Source organism: Alternaria atra (assembly GCF_907166805.1).
Source record: "Alternaria atra isolate CS162 genome assembly, contig: 32, whole genome shotgun sequence".
In the NCBI taxonomy this organism is placed as follows: Eukaryota; Fungi; Ascomycota; class Dothideomycetes; order Pleosporales; family Pleosporaceae; genus Alternaria; species Alternaria atra.
The window spans coordinates 1,358,150-1,375,095 of NW_025091331.1; the positions used below are offsets into that span (position 1 = coordinate 1,358,150).

The 16,946-nt window shown below is 51.4% G+C and overlaps 6 protein-coding genes across 6 annotated transcripts; 3 read left to right on the forward strand and 3 right to left on the reverse strand.

Annotated features, from left to right (window-relative positions):
• Positions 1-101: 101 nt before the first annotated feature.
• Positions 102-1,265, reverse strand: ALTATR162_LOCUS10203 (uncharacterized protein; the record flags this gene model as incomplete). The annotated part of the gene is made up of 1 exon (XM_043317839.1): positions 102-1,265. One exon carries the CDS (start codon positions 1,263-1,265, stop codon positions 102-104), a length of 1,164 nt encoding a protein of 387 aa, XP_043173774.1.
• A 561-nt stretch (positions 1,266-1,826) lies between these two features.
• ALTATR162_LOCUS10204 (uncharacterized protein) lies at positions 1,827-2,921 on the forward strand (the record flags this gene model as incomplete). The annotated part of the gene is made up of 1 exon (XM_043317840.1): positions 1,827-2,921. The coding sequence occupies one exon, from the start codon at positions 1,827-1,829 to the stop codon at positions 2,919-2,921; it is 1,095 nt and encodes a 364-aa protein (XP_043173775.1).
• Positions 2,922-3,937: 1,016 nt separating this feature from the next.
• On the forward strand, positions 3,938-7,820 carry ALTATR162_LOCUS10205 (uncharacterized protein; the record flags this gene model as incomplete). The annotated part of the gene is made up of 3 exons (XM_043317841.1): positions 3,938-5,033; positions 5,086-5,194; positions 5,243-7,820. The coding sequence occupies 3 exons, from the start codon at positions 3,938-3,940 to the stop codon at positions 7,818-7,820; spliced, it is 3,783 nt and encodes a 1,260-aa protein (XP_043173776.1).
• Positions 7,821-7,989: 169 nt separating this feature from the next.
• Positions 7,990-9,309, reverse strand: ALTATR162_LOCUS10206 (uncharacterized protein; the record flags this gene model as incomplete). The annotated part of the gene is made up of 1 exon (XM_043317842.1): positions 7,990-9,309. The coding sequence occupies one exon, from the start codon at positions 9,307-9,309 to the stop codon at positions 7,990-7,992; it is 1,320 nt and encodes a 439-aa protein (XP_043173777.1).
• A 764-nt stretch (positions 9,310-10,073) lies between these two features.
• On the forward strand, positions 10,074-12,112 carry ALTATR162_LOCUS10207 (uncharacterized protein; the record flags this gene model as incomplete). The annotated part of the gene is made up of 2 exons (XM_043317843.1): positions 10,074-10,241; positions 10,313-12,112. The coding sequence occupies 2 exons, from the start codon at positions 10,074-10,076 to the stop codon at positions 12,110-12,112; spliced, it is 1,968 nt and encodes a 655-aa protein (XP_043173778.1).
• Positions 12,113-14,199: 2,087 nt separating this feature from the next.
• ALTATR162_LOCUS10208 (uncharacterized protein) lies at positions 14,200-15,975 on the reverse strand (the record flags this gene model as incomplete). Its single annotated transcript, XM_043317844.1, has 1 exon — positions 14,200-15,975. The coding sequence occupies one exon, from the start codon at positions 15,973-15,975 to the stop codon at positions 14,200-14,202; it is 1,776 nt and encodes a 591-aa protein (XP_043173779.1).
• Positions 15,976-16,946: the final 971 nt, after the last annotated feature.

The following is a 16,946-nucleotide window of genomic DNA, read 5'->3' on the forward strand; positions in this document are numbered from 1 at the left end:
ATCAAATATTGTTTTGTTGCTTCACGCAAAGATGGCGATTGTTGTGCACCGGTTGAGGCGGAATGATTGCTGATTACCTCTTGTAGTCTTGATTAACTACGCTACCGCAACAGTGCTTCTTGCTCTTCCTTGGAGATGCCAAAGAGGTACAGCACGTCCAGCATGCTCTTTGAGTTTAGACGAGCAGGAGCTTGCATCTGCACCTTTGGCTTTGCGTGGAAGGCGACGCCCAAACCAGCCACACCCATCATAGGAAGATCGTTGGCGCCGTCACCGACGCATATGACTTGGTCGAGGAGTATGTCTTCTTTCTCGGCAATTTCTAGGACGTGTTGGCGCTTCTTTTGGGCATGAACAATCTCACCGGTCAGTTCGCCCGTAAGCGTGGCTCCGTCGTCGGAAACAACGAGATGATTGGCGAAGGCGTAGTCAAGGCCGAGCTGCTGGCCCATCCAGCCTGTCAGTGGGGTGAAACCTCCGCTGAGAACTGCTGTCTTGAAGCCTAAGCGTTTCAACGCGGCGATGAGCTCCTTGACACCCTCATTCAGTGTTATCCGTGGTTTTAACGTCTCAAACACACTGCTTGGCACACCCTTGAGCAGCTTGCATCGTGCGCGTAGACTAGCCTCGAAGTCTAGCTCGCCGTTCATGGCGGCAGCAGTAATGGCTGATACCTCCTTCTCCACGCCAATCAGCGAAGCGATTTCGTCGATGACCTCTTGCTGTATCAGGGTGCTGTCCATGTCGAATACAGCCAGCCTCTTGTACCGCCGGTGTACCGTGTCTGCCTGGAAGACACATTCGACATTCCACTTGCGCTCGAAGCGCGACACAGCCTCATGCCTACGCAGCGTCTCCAGTGCAACGGGCGAAGCGCTCGGCAACGGGAAGGTGACTTCGACCACCCTACAGAGCTTGGCCGCTTCCAGCCTCCTGCTTGTTATTGTGTTTTGCTCCAAGCCGGTTATGATGTTGGCGAGGGTGACGAAGAAGTCGGTCAGGCAGCTTTGGCTGATATAGCTTCCGTAGAGGTTATCAAGAGCGTTGGGCCCAGGTGTTGGTGGCTCGAGCGGGTAGTCTGCGAGGTCTTGGGTAGGCACGACGCCGTCCTTTAGCGATTCGAGCGAGGCGGATGGGATCGGGTCGCCGGGACTCCGTGGGGACAAGTCTGCATGCTGGAAGAAGTTTGGTGTGTCGGCCTTGTAGAACAGTGTCGCGACAAGGTGCGTGGTTGAGACATCGAGGGCGGGAGGTTTGGTCGTCATGGTGTTGTCAATTGGGAATAGCTTGATCGAGACACTGTCGGACCTTCAACACCAAGAGGGTTCGGATGGAAGCACCTCAACGACAAGCAAAACAGCTGTGATTTGTTTGCAAGGCGGGGTTGGGGTGCATGCGATTTGGAAATTTACGCAGGGGTTCGGGGTTCAGGAACAGCCGCGCTAATTAACGGCCTGACGCCCCCACCAGCTCATGTAACCACTCTGGGCATGTCGTTCAATCGACATGGACGTCCGAGGGCTGACCCCTCACTATCCCAGTGACTGCTTTGGGCCATATCTTTTCCCCTAGTCGCGAGATTCGGTCACTACAACAAGCCCAAATACTTGCAGCAGCCTATCATCGCTGGTGCGCGCCGCCCGCTCGACCACATGGACGCGCGACGACGCTGCACCACCAGCAGCCGAGGCAGCTTATTTTAGTGCACCTTGCGAGCTGAAGCACCTCCATGGTCGTACATGTACCCCACGCTATAAGAGGCATATCCCAGCTTCCATCCCCGTACCGCTCGTTCCAGGCATCTCTGTACAGCACGAAACACAGCCATGGACGACTACAAGCCACAGAAACCGAACCTTCTCCAATCACCGCCCATCGACATAACCGTCCCCTACGATGCAGCCTGGGTCAAGGACAAGGTCATACTTATAACCGGAGGAGCAAGTGGTTTCGGCGCGGGCTTCGTGCGACAATGGGTGGCCGGCGGTGCAACTGTCATTGTGGGAGACATCAATGTGCAAAAAGGGGACGCACTCTGTCGTGACATCAACAAGGACAGCAACAATGGCGGCAAGGCGTACTTTTTACACTGCGACGTGACAGACTGGCAGTCGCAGGTCAACCTCTTCAAAGAAGCCGTCAAGAAGAGCCCACATGGAGGCTTAGACTGCGTCGTTGCGAATGCGGGAATCGCAGGCCGCGACATTCTTCAGGAAGGCGCAAACCTCGATGCGGCCGAGCCACCCCCACCCGCCTTCAAGATCATGGACGTAAACCTTACGGGTGTACTCTATACTACTCACCTCGCCTGCTTCTGGCTGCCCAAGAACCCTGGCTCGTCAGCGTGCAGCTTGAACTCAAAGCCTTCTACCACTTCCCCACGTGACCGTCATATACTACTGTTAGGCTCCATTGCCTCTCTTGCACCCATTGCAATTCAGCCCCAATACTGTGCCGCAAAGCATGCAGTCCTCGGTCTGTTCAGAAGCCTGAGGGTGACCAGCGGCCTCCAGGGCATACGCGTGAACCTTCTCTGTCCGTATTTCATCGACACGCCGATTGTGACAGTCGGTGCGCGGTTCATACTTGCAGGAGGCGGACTGGGCAAGGTCGAAGATGTCGTCGATGCAGGCACGCGCTTCGTTGCCGATTCACGCATACTGGGTCGGGCGCTTGTCGTAGGACCGAAGATGCACGTTCGCCAAAAGGACAATGGCGAGTGGGAGCTCATCACCCCCGGCGCACCTGGCAGCATTGAGACGGCAGTTTTCGAGCCTTACGCCGATGATTGGGAGGACCAAGATCAGTGGAACCGTACTTTTGTAAAGATTTTGAACATGGTGCAGGCTGGAAGAGGCTGGGCTGGATGGGCGCAGGACATTATCAAAGCATCGCTGTACAGTCTGGGATTCGGGCGATGATGCACACTCGTGAAGCTTGGTAGTCTACAGCTACTTCCGAGACACTACCATTACGATTCGAACAACTTTCACGGAGCTAAAAGGTTGGAGTCCTATATATCCAATGCACTGGAATACACAATCTTCCATGTGTGCCCCTAGGAGTAAATTCAGACACTATCATCAAAAGACACCATGATGCGTTGGCTTTGCCGGCGCCAACCGCCTTCTGACGCTACAAGGACTGTGCAGTAGTGACCAACGGACACCAAAAGCGATCTTCGACTAGCTACATTGGATAAAATCCCTTCCAGAAGTGCTTGCGGATCGACAGCCGGCTGCCTCTAGAGGCCGACCATAGCTCATTCGGGGGCATTTGGATGAGTTTGCATGGCGAGGCGGATATATCGGAACGCTACACACTTAGGCTTGAATCATAGGGTCACGATTGCTAGGCAGCATCGGCCATATGCATCGCAGTTGGACTGCGTCGACACACTCACATCGAGTCGACGGCATACTATGATGTGACCAGTAGTATGCGAGAACCACCCGGATTGGACAATGCCATGTTTCAGGGTATGGGATTCTAATATCCTAATCCCTGTCGCTGAACCTCGGCAGGTCAGTCGCCCAAGAACCGCCCAGGCACAAATTCAAGGTCATCGCAATTAACCGAACCAAGTTAAATCCCGTATTGGCGCCTTTCGCAAGACCCGCAGCTTCCATGTGATGTCATGCCGCCTGTTCCTGCTGTCCACCAGCTGGTCCTGATCGGCCGCTACGACAATTCGACGCCATTCGCGCGTGTGCCCTTTGACCTTTCCGCGTGCCTGTTGTCCGTATCCAGTCAACTGTACGAAAGGCTTTGTTGGCGTGTGCAGGTGAAGCAGGGTCGCGCAAGTTCCTTCAGGCTTAGGTTTCGCTCTTTCTGCGCTATCACCATCATCGCTCCGTCACTACCGGCAACGTGGACCCGTCACTAAGATCCAGATCGACTGACCCACCTGGGCGCCGAACCTCTTCGCATAGCAGCTATGGCGAACCCTACTCTTAGTCCCAAGGACGAGGGCGTCGTCTCGCCTGTTGGTATGGTCATCGAAGAGCCGACTTTTCCAAACATTCCAGGCCAAGAGCCCACCACGCCCGCGCCCACCGAAAACACATCGACCGCAGACATGGCTCAGAAAGACGGCGCATCGTCGCCAGACCGGCCGAGTAATGCGTCCGGAGAAGCTACCGATTCGGCTTCCAGCACATTCGCGACGACATCGCGTCCCGCCCAGCAGAGATGGGCGACTGAGCGCCCGAAGCCCTCTGTGAGGCACTCGTTACTAGGAAGGATGCAGCAGCCCCGCGAAGCAAGACCAGCAGCACCCGAGAGAACGGCGACTATCACTTTCGATCCCGACTCCGACTCTTCAGACTCTTCAGACGATGAGAAAGAATACCCCCGCAAGAGCCTTGGCCATGCCGACGACCTCACCAAGCAAGCGACACGCAAACCACGCGAAAGCCGGTCAGGGCCCTTTTCCCGTCTGAAGATTTCCAACGAACACTTCAATACAAAGGGCAGGGTTTCGAAAGCAGACGGACGTCTCAAGCTTAGCATACTGGAGGAGAATCTTGGTAGTGGCTATATCGCAAAAGCTCTAGGCACAGCTTTCAAGAAGCATGGCAATGATGAGGACCAGGGGCCTACGACTTACGACGACGTGGGAGCCACCAAGATCAAGCCCGAAGATGACGAGATGGAACACGACCCCTCGAGAAGAATCAAGCTCAATATCGTTATCATTATCATTGGATCGCGTGGAGACATTCAGCCCTTTATTCGCATAGGCAAGATCCTGAAGGAAGACTATGGCCACCGCGTTCGCCTGGCTACTCACCCAGCATTCAAGGATTTCGTGGAGAAGGATTCAGGCTTGGAATTCTTCTCCGTTGGCGGTAATCCAGCCGAGCTGATGGCGTTTATGGTCAAAAACCCTGGCCTCATTCCGAACATCGACACAATCAAGGAGGGTGAGATAGGTCGACGAAGGTCACAAATGTACGAGATGTTCCAGGGCATGTGGCGTGCTTGCATCAATGCAACCGACGACGAGACCGACAAGACGAACGTGAAGATGAGTAAGTTTTTTTTTTGAATTAATACACACTGTATGAAGCTAATATCAAGTAGTGGGTGATAAGGCACCATTCGTTGCAGATGCAATCATCTCGAATCCCCCAAGTTTTGCCCCAACACATATCGCCGAGAAGCTTGGTATCCCGCTACATATGATGTTCACGTAAGTACTCTGCGCCCAAATTCTTGAGCCTGCACTAACATGCCACAGGTTCCCTTACACACCTACAAGCCAGTTCCCGCACCCACTTGCAAATATCAAGGCGAGTAATGTCGAAGCGACCTACAGCAATTTCATGTCATACCCGCTCGTCGAGATGATGATGTGGCAAGGGCTTGGTGATCTTATCAATCGGTTCCGTACCCAGATCTTACATCTGGAGGAGGTCAGCAGAATATGGGCGCCAGGTCAACTCTATCGGCTCAAGGTACCTTATACATATATGTGGTCACCTGGACTCATCCCGAAGCCAAAGGATTGGGGTCCAGAGATCGACATCTCCGGTTTTGTCTTCCTCGACTTAGCTTCGTCATTCACGCCGCCTGATGATTTGAAGAAGTTTTTGGAAGACGGACCTCCCCCAGTCTACATTGGCTTTGGTTCCATTGTTGTAGACGATCCAGATCAGTTCACGAACCTCATTTTCGAAGCTGTTAAATCTGTCGGCTGTCGCGCGCTTGTTTCAAAAGGTTGGGGCGGGTTTGGCTCCAACGCTGATTGTCCGGACAACGTCTTCATGCTAGAGAACACACCCCACGACTGGCTGTTCCCGAAATGTGCCGCTGTGGTGCACCATGGAGGCGCCGGCACAACCGCTATCGGTCTCAAATGCGCAATACCAACAATGATCGTGCCATTCTTTGGCGACCAGCCGTTCTGGGGTGCCATGGTCAGTAAGGCAAAGGCTGGAGCCCATGATTGCATTCCTTACAAGAAGCTTAGCGCCGAACGACTAGCGGAGGGCATCAAGCAATGTCTCACTGACGAAGCTAAAGAGAACGTCAAGAAGATTGCTGACAGCATTGCGAAAGAAGGAGATGGTGCTCTCAATGCGGTACGCTCGTTCCACAGATCGTTACCCCTCCATGGAGAAGGCAGCATGCGTTGCGATTTCCTCGATAACCGTGCTGCCGTGTGGAAAATCAAGAACACAGACATCAAGCTCTCCGCACTCGCCGCTGAGATTCTTGTGGAAAAGAAGAAGCTCAAGTGGAGCGAATTGCGGCTCATTCGGCACTACGAATGGAATGACTTTGGTGGACCGGGAGAGCCCATCACTGGTGTCTGGGGTAGTCTGATGACGTCGTTTTCCGATGCGGCAGCTGGCGTAGGAGGCATGCCTGTGGAGATGGGCAGGAGCATCAGGAAGCGAGAGAAGCTGAAAGAGAAGAAGCGTAAGCATCAACAGCGTCACGAGCAGAAAAAGGCCACACTGGCGAAAGCAAATGCAGATATGCCAGATGGAGCCGAGAGTACGGCGCAGAAGCAGGACGGACAAGATACAAGTCGACCACAAGCAAATCGTAATGAATCAACGCTTTCGAAAATCACGGAGCCAGACGAGGAGTTGGCTGAAGAGCTCGGCCGCGAGGCTGCGTTTGGCTTCAGGAAAACAGGACACGCTATCGCCCGGTTCCCTATGGACTTGACACTTGCCATTACTCAGGGTTTCCACAATGCTCCGCGCCTATATGGAGACGAAACGGTGCGCCGCCCACCTCGAGTCACTGGATTCCATTCTGGTACACGTGCCGGCCGCGATGAGCTTGTTTATGGCGTCATGGATGGTGTTTCGGGTCTTGTTACCCAGCCTTACAACGGCGCGAAGAAGAATGGGGTCATGGGCGCAGTGCGAGGTGTGGGCTTTGGCATTGGCGGCTTCGTACTGAAGGACATAGCCGCTCTTCTTGGCCCTTTGGCATACACGATGAAGGGTGTTGACGCGGAATACATGAAGCGGTACCAGCCTACGAATTATTTACGCCGTGCGCGTATCGCCGAGGGACAAAAAGAGCTGTCTATGTTGGAGTCCAAAGCTCAGGTCTCGGCCATTCAAGAAGCTCAACAGGGAGCGAAACGGACCTCTGAGAAGAAGGAATCCGTGGAAGAAAACGTGACTATCCGGTGGAAGGCCTTGCAGAAGACAATTGCAGAAGAAAAGAAGCAGCACAAGAACGGCATCATTGGTTCCCTCACAGGTCGAGGGGACCACAAGGAAGGCCAACGTGTTGGGCGTAAGAGCACGGAAGTTGCTAAGAAAGACGGGAGGCGGTCACACTCAAAAGGAAGACCAAACACTCATACACCTAACGACAAGCCAGGCAGAGCCTGCCCAGAAGACCAGACCAGAGTTATAGATCCCGGAAAAGCGCGAAGGAGCGTAGATGGTAATGCAAGAGGTGGAGGCATGCATAGAATGAGCACTGCTCCTACCACCTCGCTGGAGCATGGTGAGCACGTCGAAAGGGAGGAACTTCAACTTCCACCTAGGCACCAGGCAACTGGTGACGCCGTGCTAAAGGAGGATGACACACACTCGCTTGGCGCTGCACATCTAGGTGATGATGTAAAGAACAAGTCAGATCCTGAGCTTGCTAGCCCTATCAATGAGGCTAGCAACTTGGTGCCTGCAGATACAAAGAGTGGATTGGATGCTCCGGATCGACCTTCTGTAGACGGCTCCGAGGAAACCAGGGTCGAGAGCGATCCTACAGACTGGGCTGCTGTGAGGCAGAAGACTGAGGGGTTGAACCTGTCTGAGAGGCCGCCTAGAGTGGTTGGTGTATAAGAACACTGAGGCTTTGCAACGCATCATACATAGTGTGGCGTTGATGGTCTTTGTCATTGAGCGCTACTGAGTTATTGCTCTTTTTTCCGTTTTGATTCAATTAGATAGTTTTACACTAGACATTGTAATAATCGAGATACCCATGTTCGTATACTGAAAGACGATCGCATCATCTCCTTTCTTTCTCACGATCCGTCTTGTCTAATTTCTCACTGTTCTCTTCGGACACCGCGTATACTGGTAACTTGAACCCATCGTCCCTGCTCTCCGCATCCCCCATCCACCGACCGACCCATTCCCACCTCGCAACCTTCGATACCATTGTCAAGAATCCATGCAACACCATTCTCTTCCACGCCGAGCCTGGGTGCATAATTTCCGGTACAAAAGGCGGGATTTCCTGACTCTGCTCAACAAACGGTCGAAACCTCTCTTCGTAACTCGCAAGCGCACTAATAAGGGCATTAAACGAATCTGAAGTCGAAGCCGAAGACGAGGGAAAATCCATACAGCTCAACTCCCCCGCCAAAACAAACGCTCCCAGCACTGCAAGCGACGTGCCCATTCCTGTCAACGGACTAGGACAAAACGCCGCATCACCCAGGCAAACCACGCGATTGCGACTCCACCGCTCCATCTTAACTTGATTGATGGCGTGGAAGTAAAAGTCCGGTGCTGAGGCCATGTCATCAAGAAGTCTGTCACTGATCCAACCTGCGTCTGCAAATTCCTCGCGGACAAGTTCCTTCTGTGCGCTCCTTCCCAGTCTACTAGCTTCAGCCCACCGAGTCTTTTGAGTAGGGGTATATGGCATGAAAGTAAACATCGCGCGAAGAGTACCATGTGGATCCGGACGCGTGGAAATAGTACGCGAACCCTGTGCGACGAAGATATTCCACCATGCTGTATCGGATGCAAGTCGTGGCACGATGAAATAAACGGCGTACATGCCCTGATACGTTATCCTGACGTCTTGGGGCGGGAAGATCAGACTGCGTGTTTTGGACCATTGACCGTCTGCTGCAATGACGAGGTCGTAGGTGCGTATTGTGTTGTCGCTGAGAGATACTTTTACGCCTGAGGAGTTGTTTTCAAGGATTTGCGTGATTGTTGTTTTGAATAGATAGGTCACTTTGGAATGGAATTGTGTTGCTTCGTATAGGATCTTTGCGAGGTCGCCGCGTAGGATTTCGTACTCGGATGTTAGGCTTGCTGAACTTCCTTCTTTGATAGGGAAAGGTGCAAAGGGATTTCCGTGTGAGTCAATGAATTGGGTACCAAGCTCTTTTGTGTTGTATAGCTGGACTTGTGGCATCAGACCCATCTTCTTGATGCAGGTTACAGCGCTGCCTTGGATGTCGACGTTTTGGCCATGCGGTAAGAGCGAGGGGGATTTTTCAATAATGGTGATGGTGTTTTCAGCACTGTGAGAGAGCCAGTAGGTCAAGGTTGTTCCGGCAATGCCTGATCCAACGATCAAAATGTTCATGGTCGATGTCGGTGCAATTGTCTGGCTAAGACGAAGTGCGGTGGACGTGAATGGTGGTTTGGTGAGTAATGTTCTGCCATGATGGAGTCGATCATGCTTTTATATATATCATATATCTGGTTCTCTCTTATGATGGAATTTGTCGCCTCGGGCGTGTTGGAGGAATGGGGGATGAGGTTTCGGAGTTGGCGTGCTTCGGGCTTCGTGCATTCGGGCAACAGCTCGGGCGTTGAGATGAAGTTGCGGGGCAAGGGCTATTCCCGGTGTGGCGCCGCGCATCTACCATCCTCTAGCATAGCCCTTCTCAAACTCTTGCTATCTTCTTCTTGCTGCCCATACCTCGATTCAATGGATTGCGACGAACGAACATGTCGACGCCCGTCGTTAGTCTTACTCTAGGCTGCCCAACCTGACAATGGCAACCGCGACCCCTTCTTCAAGCACTCACAAAAGACCAACCTTCTCCTGCATTCGATGCGCTGAGCGAAAGGTAGGAGAACAATCCTGTACGAACTGCATGTGAGACATGAACTGACGTTGTATGTTGACGCTAGGTAAAATGCGACCGGCAGAAGCCGTGTAGTGCTTGCGTCAAGCATAGTGTTGATTGCGTCTTCAACCCAGCGCAACCGCCAAAGAAGAGAAACAGGCGCATCAAAGTCAATGTACTGACTGAAAGATTAAGGCAGTATGAGGCTCTTCTCCAAGAACAGGGGATCGATCTTGGAAGGCTCCCAGGTCGGACGGAAAATCGGTCACAATTTATGACGTATGTTGTGCCCGACCAACAAGTGCAACATGGCCTTCAACTGCGGACACCTTCATCTGTTGAGTCTGGAGCATCTCCGTATAGCGCTCAAACATCGACTGTGGGAGGTCAAGCACCCTTCAAGTTTGTCGAAAATAGTCTCTGGAATCGAGTCGTCGAAGAGGTAGGTGGCAACCTCGTACCAAATATGCTTCTGGTATTCTTATAGCCATACGAATACTAACGAGTGTCTAGTCTCTTGATCCAGGGAACGATTTAGAAGACTCAAGTGATACCAGTGAAGACGGGGCGATGATTGACAACTCAGGATTTGCGCTCATCAAGCATACCCATCCCAGCGGCAGGCCTCGCCACCCACCGATGAATCGGCTACATCAACTTTGGGAGATCTTCGTTAGCAACGTTGATCCATTGACAAAAGTGGTACATGTACCTAGTTTGAGGCCAATTATTGAGAAAGCTGCCAAAAGCCCTGAGGTCATACCGCGGGCGCTCGAAGCACTCATGTTCGCTATATATGGCTCCGCCGTAATGTCATTAAGTCGAGGCGAATGTGAGCAACGATTCGCTGAGCCGCGTAACCGTCTGCTCTCTCAATACATCTCTGCGACAGAAACAGCATTATCACGAGCAAGGGTGATGGACACCACCAGCATCGTTATTCTCCAGGCTCTAGTCATACATCTGACGACAGTTCGTGACGTCTATACGCCACGCGCCAACTGGACGCTTACTGGCGTAGCTGTTCGCATCGCTCAAGGTATGGGTCTTGAGCGCGACGGAAAGTATCTAGGACTATCTCCATTCGAAACCGAGATCCGCCGGCGTATATGGTTTCAGTTAAAATCCCACGACTCCCGGGCTGCCGAGTTGTGCGGTCTCGCGAAATATCGAGATCCCGATGTCGGTCCTCAACGAGCTGAATGGCCTACCAACGTCAACGACGAACAGTTATATCATTCCATGTCTGAGCTGCCACTACATTCCGACAGACTGACGGATGCTGTTTTCGTTGTCACAAGGTGTGAGATGGGAAAGTTCGCTGCGACGCGTGTCGCAGCTCTTCGACAAGAAGGAAAGCACCCCAGTCAGATGAACCTTGACCACTCGGGAAAGAACAAAGAAGATCGTGAGAGTATGATCCAAGGGCTTGAAGAGGCCATCGAAACGAAACATCTTCGCTATTGTGATCCGTCTCAACCTTTACACTTCGTCACGATGCTAGTAGCTCGATACGGTCTGAATGTGGCCCGCTTTCTGATGCATCATCCACGAAACTGGGGAAATTTCGAGCAAACACCGCTTGGGGAGCGCCAAAAGATCTGGGAAATTTGTCTCAAGCTTATTGAACAACAAGTAATGTTGCAGACCAATCCTTCCATCAAGCAGTTTGCGTGGAACGCTCCCTGGTATCGGCAATGGCACGCTTTCATCCACGTACTAGATATCCTTCGGGCCGATCCCGAAGTTATTGATGTTAATCGAGCTTGGCGACTCATTGGTGAAACCTACGACAACAACCCGGAGATGATTGAGGACATGAGGAAACCCGTTCATGCTGCTGTGGGCCATCTATGCTTGAAGGCATATGAAGATCGGGAGGTGCTGCTTCGTTCAAGAGGTGTGCCCGTATCATCGCTGCCTAGCTTCATAGCACGTCTATGTCACCAACGCGATAGCGCAAGGGCGAGACGACAGAAACGCAATGCGAACAACAGCCATATTGCTAGCTCTACTGATATAATCGGGACTAATACATGCCAGCTTAGCGGCGGTATCATAGCTGACGACGCTGACATCTTGTTGGATTTAGCGCACAATTCACCTCAAACATCATCTGGACTTTCTCAGGACCCTGTGTCCGATGGTACCAATCCTTTCATGTCTCCTAACGATTTCAACGGCCCAAGTCTCGATAACATGGAGATGGATGGCTTGGACACTTTCTTAGCTGCGGACTACATTGTAGACGATATGACATTGGATCCTATCGACTGGAGCAAATTAGATGACTGGCTTGCTCATGTTACCTGAAGAAGGCCATCAACTAAGCCAATACCATGAGTTCGACCTAGGTCCTCGGGCGACCTAAGGTCAGATTCCGGAATTGGTCAACACTCAAGAGATTTTAGCATAGTCCATATCTACAATCAACACCAAGGCCTATTAGAAGCACCTCCACGATCTTTGCAAATCTCCAGATTGGCTCAGTGTATGTTGCACTCACGAAGAGCCCACGCACACACAATAGCCAAGCCATAAGCTAGAACGATTGGTTCCCCCAAGAGGATTTCATCTATAACTACAAATGGAGATTTAGGTACAAGAGTACATCATTTAGTAGGATGGGTAGACTTCCAAGTTCTGACCCCGGCTTTCTACAGTTGACGTGTGATCCTTGGTACTCGGATAAGCTTCCTCCTTACAACTACAAACAGCCTTACATCAAAGGTGCGAATGGATCTTAGTAGTGAGATGGACAAAATCTTGAAAAAAAATTAAAAAATTGAATGGTTCGTTGTCTAGAGTGATGGTGTTGGGTCTCAGGGCAGTATTGATAGGATCTATTGGTTTTCACTTTGGTAACTAGACGAGCTCAAATATCGTTCCATAGTAACTTTGGTAGCCCCAGAAGAGCTCGTCAAGACGTAACAACTGGGTGCAAAAGTGGCGCAATTATATTCCCATTGCGAAGTCTCGAACACTACCGCACTTTGTGTTTTAGCTTTCGTCCCTTCCCAAATCTTACAGCTTTGTTTTCAACGTATTTCCGCTTCTTGCAACCCGCTAGAGTGGAGCTGGTGTGGCAACAATACGGCATTGTCTCGTGATACATGACGGGGGCAAAGCCGGAAACTCCCATGTAATTACCGGTGGTAGCAAACTCGGTTTCGCAGTCGCCTTTGGTTTTGTGGTAGTGGGCGGCGTAATAGCGGGGAACTCCCATGTAATTACCGGAGGTGTTGGGGATGGTTGCTTCGAAATAGGAGTCGAAGTTATAGCTGGGAATTCCCAAGTAATCACCGGAGGGGTGAGGCTAAGTTGACGTGCCGGGATATACGCACTGGTGCATGATACACTAAGGTGGGCGAGAAGAACGTAGAGGGAAAGCTGAGAGGCAAACATGATTTGAGGATCAGTTGTTTGAAGACGATTAGAATGAATGGTGGATGAAGATACCAATGCGCAATGATTCAGATATATATATACTGAAGTAGAGGTACTGTCTTGCGTAGATTCCAACGCTGTCTGGAAAGGCTAGACCTCCAACTTCATCCTTCTTCACGCTTGAGTGTGTTGGATATGAGAAGATGCGATGTTCCAACTACGCCGCAATCTATTCGGCTGACCGGCTATACAGTTCTTCGAGACTTTCAGTGTAGCGTGATTCCTTCGGCTTACAGCAAGGACCTACATGTGCTAGAGGAATGGGGCGTTGCATAGACATGCTTAAGGTGGGACGCTTGCGGCAGCGCTCTCGCTGTTTTGGAAGGTGGTTTCTAGCATACGGTAACCATAGTGGGCTTTGCTGCTCATCGGATTGCTGGAAAAATCGTGAATGGTTGTGTATGCGTGTGTGGGATGCTAAAAAATACAGCGTAGCTGCGGGCATAGTTCGCCTGCAAACCTAATGCGGGGCGTTCGCTGCTATCTCCTAGGAAATACATTGACGATGATTGGAGATTTTGTAGCGTCTAGGACCGGGTCATCTTGAAGATGTATACCTTGAGTGCAATTAAAGAAATAGAATAGTGCTAAGATTCTTTGTTGTTTGCTCCTAAACCACCACTGACGTTGATTCAAAACCACGTGGCTGGCAGTGGGAGACCTCGAAAGTCAAGGCGGATTCAGATTCACAGTATCGTGACTGAGTGCTATTGCTTTTACCGCTTTCAGTTTGGATGGGTGTGGTCAAGGTGACAACTCGTGGCATGGTGCGATGATGTTATGTCGAAGCTGATGGGAGCGATTGTGCGCGGCGAGGGGGGAATTCAACAAACATCATGATTAGTGATCAAGTTCCTTGCTCTAGTGCAGTACGTCTTCTGTTTGCAACATGTACACCCACTACCGCCAGCAACTGGCACCATGTATCCGGTACATATTTCAGAATATATGGCTCACTTCTGTATCCACCCGCCCATCCACTCCTCATTCACCTTCTTCGCCTCGTCCACCAGATCCAGCTCAAGCAGCAGTTGCACCGAACCCCTGACAGCGGAATGCAGCGACGAACTGATCCATGCATGAGTCGGCGCTGTATGCTCACCAATGAAGATGGTATTATGCTCGGTCTGATGGTATGCCGGAATATACAATTTGTGCTGCATCACATCCGGTCGGCACCATGCTGTTCCCGTATGCTCATCCTCTAGCCAACATAGCTTCTCATAGTCGCCCGTGTACAGGTCTTTAGCCTTTTCACTATGTACACTGACAACGGCATCTAACACAGTTTGCACGTACTCTTCGTCGGAGAAACTTGCGAATTCTTCACTCCAGTGGCCACCCCGATAATGCAGGATCAGGCCTGGTCGCGACTCATTGAGGCCATAGACTGGATAGTAGAGAGCGCCCACGGCCGCGCTAGGGGGCGTCGAGTATCCGCCAAAGATCGGACGGTCGTCCCCCTCCCAGAAGCGTTCTGAAAAGAGTAGTGCGACTTTGCAGGCAGACTTGAAACGGAGGCCTGCTTCGCTAATGGTGCGATTGAGTACCGAGGAGAACTTTGGAAGCGACATGAAGCGGGTCATGGTGAAAGGTACTGCCATGATTGTGTAGTCGTATTCTTTTGACTCGTATGTTCTGTTGCTGGCACTGGGGTACCACGATAGTCTCGTGCTACTTTTGTCATCCTCGAGGGCCTCCGGTTTTCTAACCTTGCGGTTGAGGATTAGACGGTCACTGATATGTGGCAGGAAGGCATCAGACAGCCTATTGAAGCCTCCATCCACGCATCTCCACTCAGTCTTGCCTAGTGCATCCGTTCCACCATCCTGCGCAAGGTTGGAGTTGTGCACTAGCTCATCCCAGAAGACGTCGTAGTCGCTCGCTGTCCAGATTGCATCTGTAACGTTTTCACTTGCGCCAAAGACGTGGCGCATCATCGCCTGTTCGCTCCAGTCGTCGAGACCTTGATCCATGGCCTTCTTGTGTTCGCGCCACACGTCGCGCTGTACAGCCTTGAGCCTTTCTTTCGATTTCAACAGCTCGTTCATGCGCTGCTTCGTTTCCTTGTATTCTTGCGTATCTAGTGGTGCTGGTCGCCCGAGAGTCGAGTTTGCTTCAATTTCCGCTCGTGTTGGGAGTCGTCCATCGGGATGTCTGCCCGTTCCCAGCCCGAGTATCTCGTTAACATGGTGTTGGATCCACGGGATGAACTCGATTTTGAATTGCGGATCGTTCCCATTCATCTCGTTCAACATATCAGCCAATTGCAATACCATCTGGTGATCGCTGTATTCGACAGTTTCTCCGTCTTTATACGTTATAGAGTGAGGAAGGCGCATAGGTCCCATCTCCGCCCACTCTTGCGTGCCACCAACGTATTTTGTGCGAAATCTTCCGCCAACCCGATCGCTTGCCTCGATGATTTCCCAGTTATGCACGCCAACGCTATCAAGCATCAGTGCTGTGGCGAGGCCTGAAATTCCAGCACCAACGATCGCAATCGTCGCATTCTTCTCCAATGGGGTAGGATGTGTGGTCGTGTTGATCGCTGCCACGCTGTCGAACCATGCTCCGAGGGCTTCAAAATCTTGTAACAGTGATCGTCTTGTATCGCTGAGATCTGTGGGCTTTTTTGAACTCCTTTGACTCGAAATGGGGTTGCTGAGTACAAGCGCTGTGGAACTGGCCAATGTGATAGTCAGTATCCGGACCATCATCTCCGCCATGGTTGAATGCAATTCCAATCGGGACAAGCAAAGCCGAAAAGACAACAAGCAATTATGAGGATTTCTTGACCATTTAAGCTTTACGTGGAACCCGTAGCCAGCGCGAACCATGATGGTCGGCTTCCATGCACTTTGACTTGGCACAAGGAGACACCGCGCATCTTCACGTAAAACGGTAATATAAGCTTATACTAACATTGCTAGAGTGCCATCAGGGTAGGTATAAGCCAATCATGCATTATTGCTGTCGTTATCAACGTGGAGGCGGAGCAATAGCCAGTGGAAAGTTCTCAGCTGCCAGCCCGTCCCGTCCGAAAAGCCCTGAGCATGTTGTAAATGGCCGCATCTCTTCTCTTCCATTCTTTGTCCTGTGCTAGACTCTCCGAGGTGCCGAACCTGTATGCTAATCCTTCATTTATCTCACTCGCTTCTTGATTATTATTCTTGCTTTTCGGTGGTGCTTCGTACCGTGTTGGCGTGAGGATATGGACTTCAAGGGTAGCACTTTCGACATCACGGACGAACTGCGCTATCGTCTGTCAGTCGCATCTGCGTGTCGAATCCGGTATGTAATGCAGAGATACATACAAAGGGAAGGGTGGTCTTACTCCATGGAATACCCAGCATTTCGGCCTCGTTTCGAGCTTTGTCTCGTGCAATACAACGCTCTTGCGTCTCCCATGCTTTCAACGTATGCGCAAGTGTATGACCCACATCTGTCTTCGTAAGGTCATCAAGAGAAGGCGAATGTAGACGCTGAGTTACAGCGCGAGAGATAAGTTGTCGATACTGCACTCGCCTGTCATCATATGTTGCGTTTCGTTGCCTCGTTAAGCAAGCTTCGGTGTGGGCGCTTGGGGGCTTGACTGAGTTGAGTCCCTGTAATGTGATTGCCATGATACAGTATGTTAAAAAGACGACTGCCGGGTAAGAACATGGGGTTGCGCGAACATGAAGAAGGGATCTTTGCC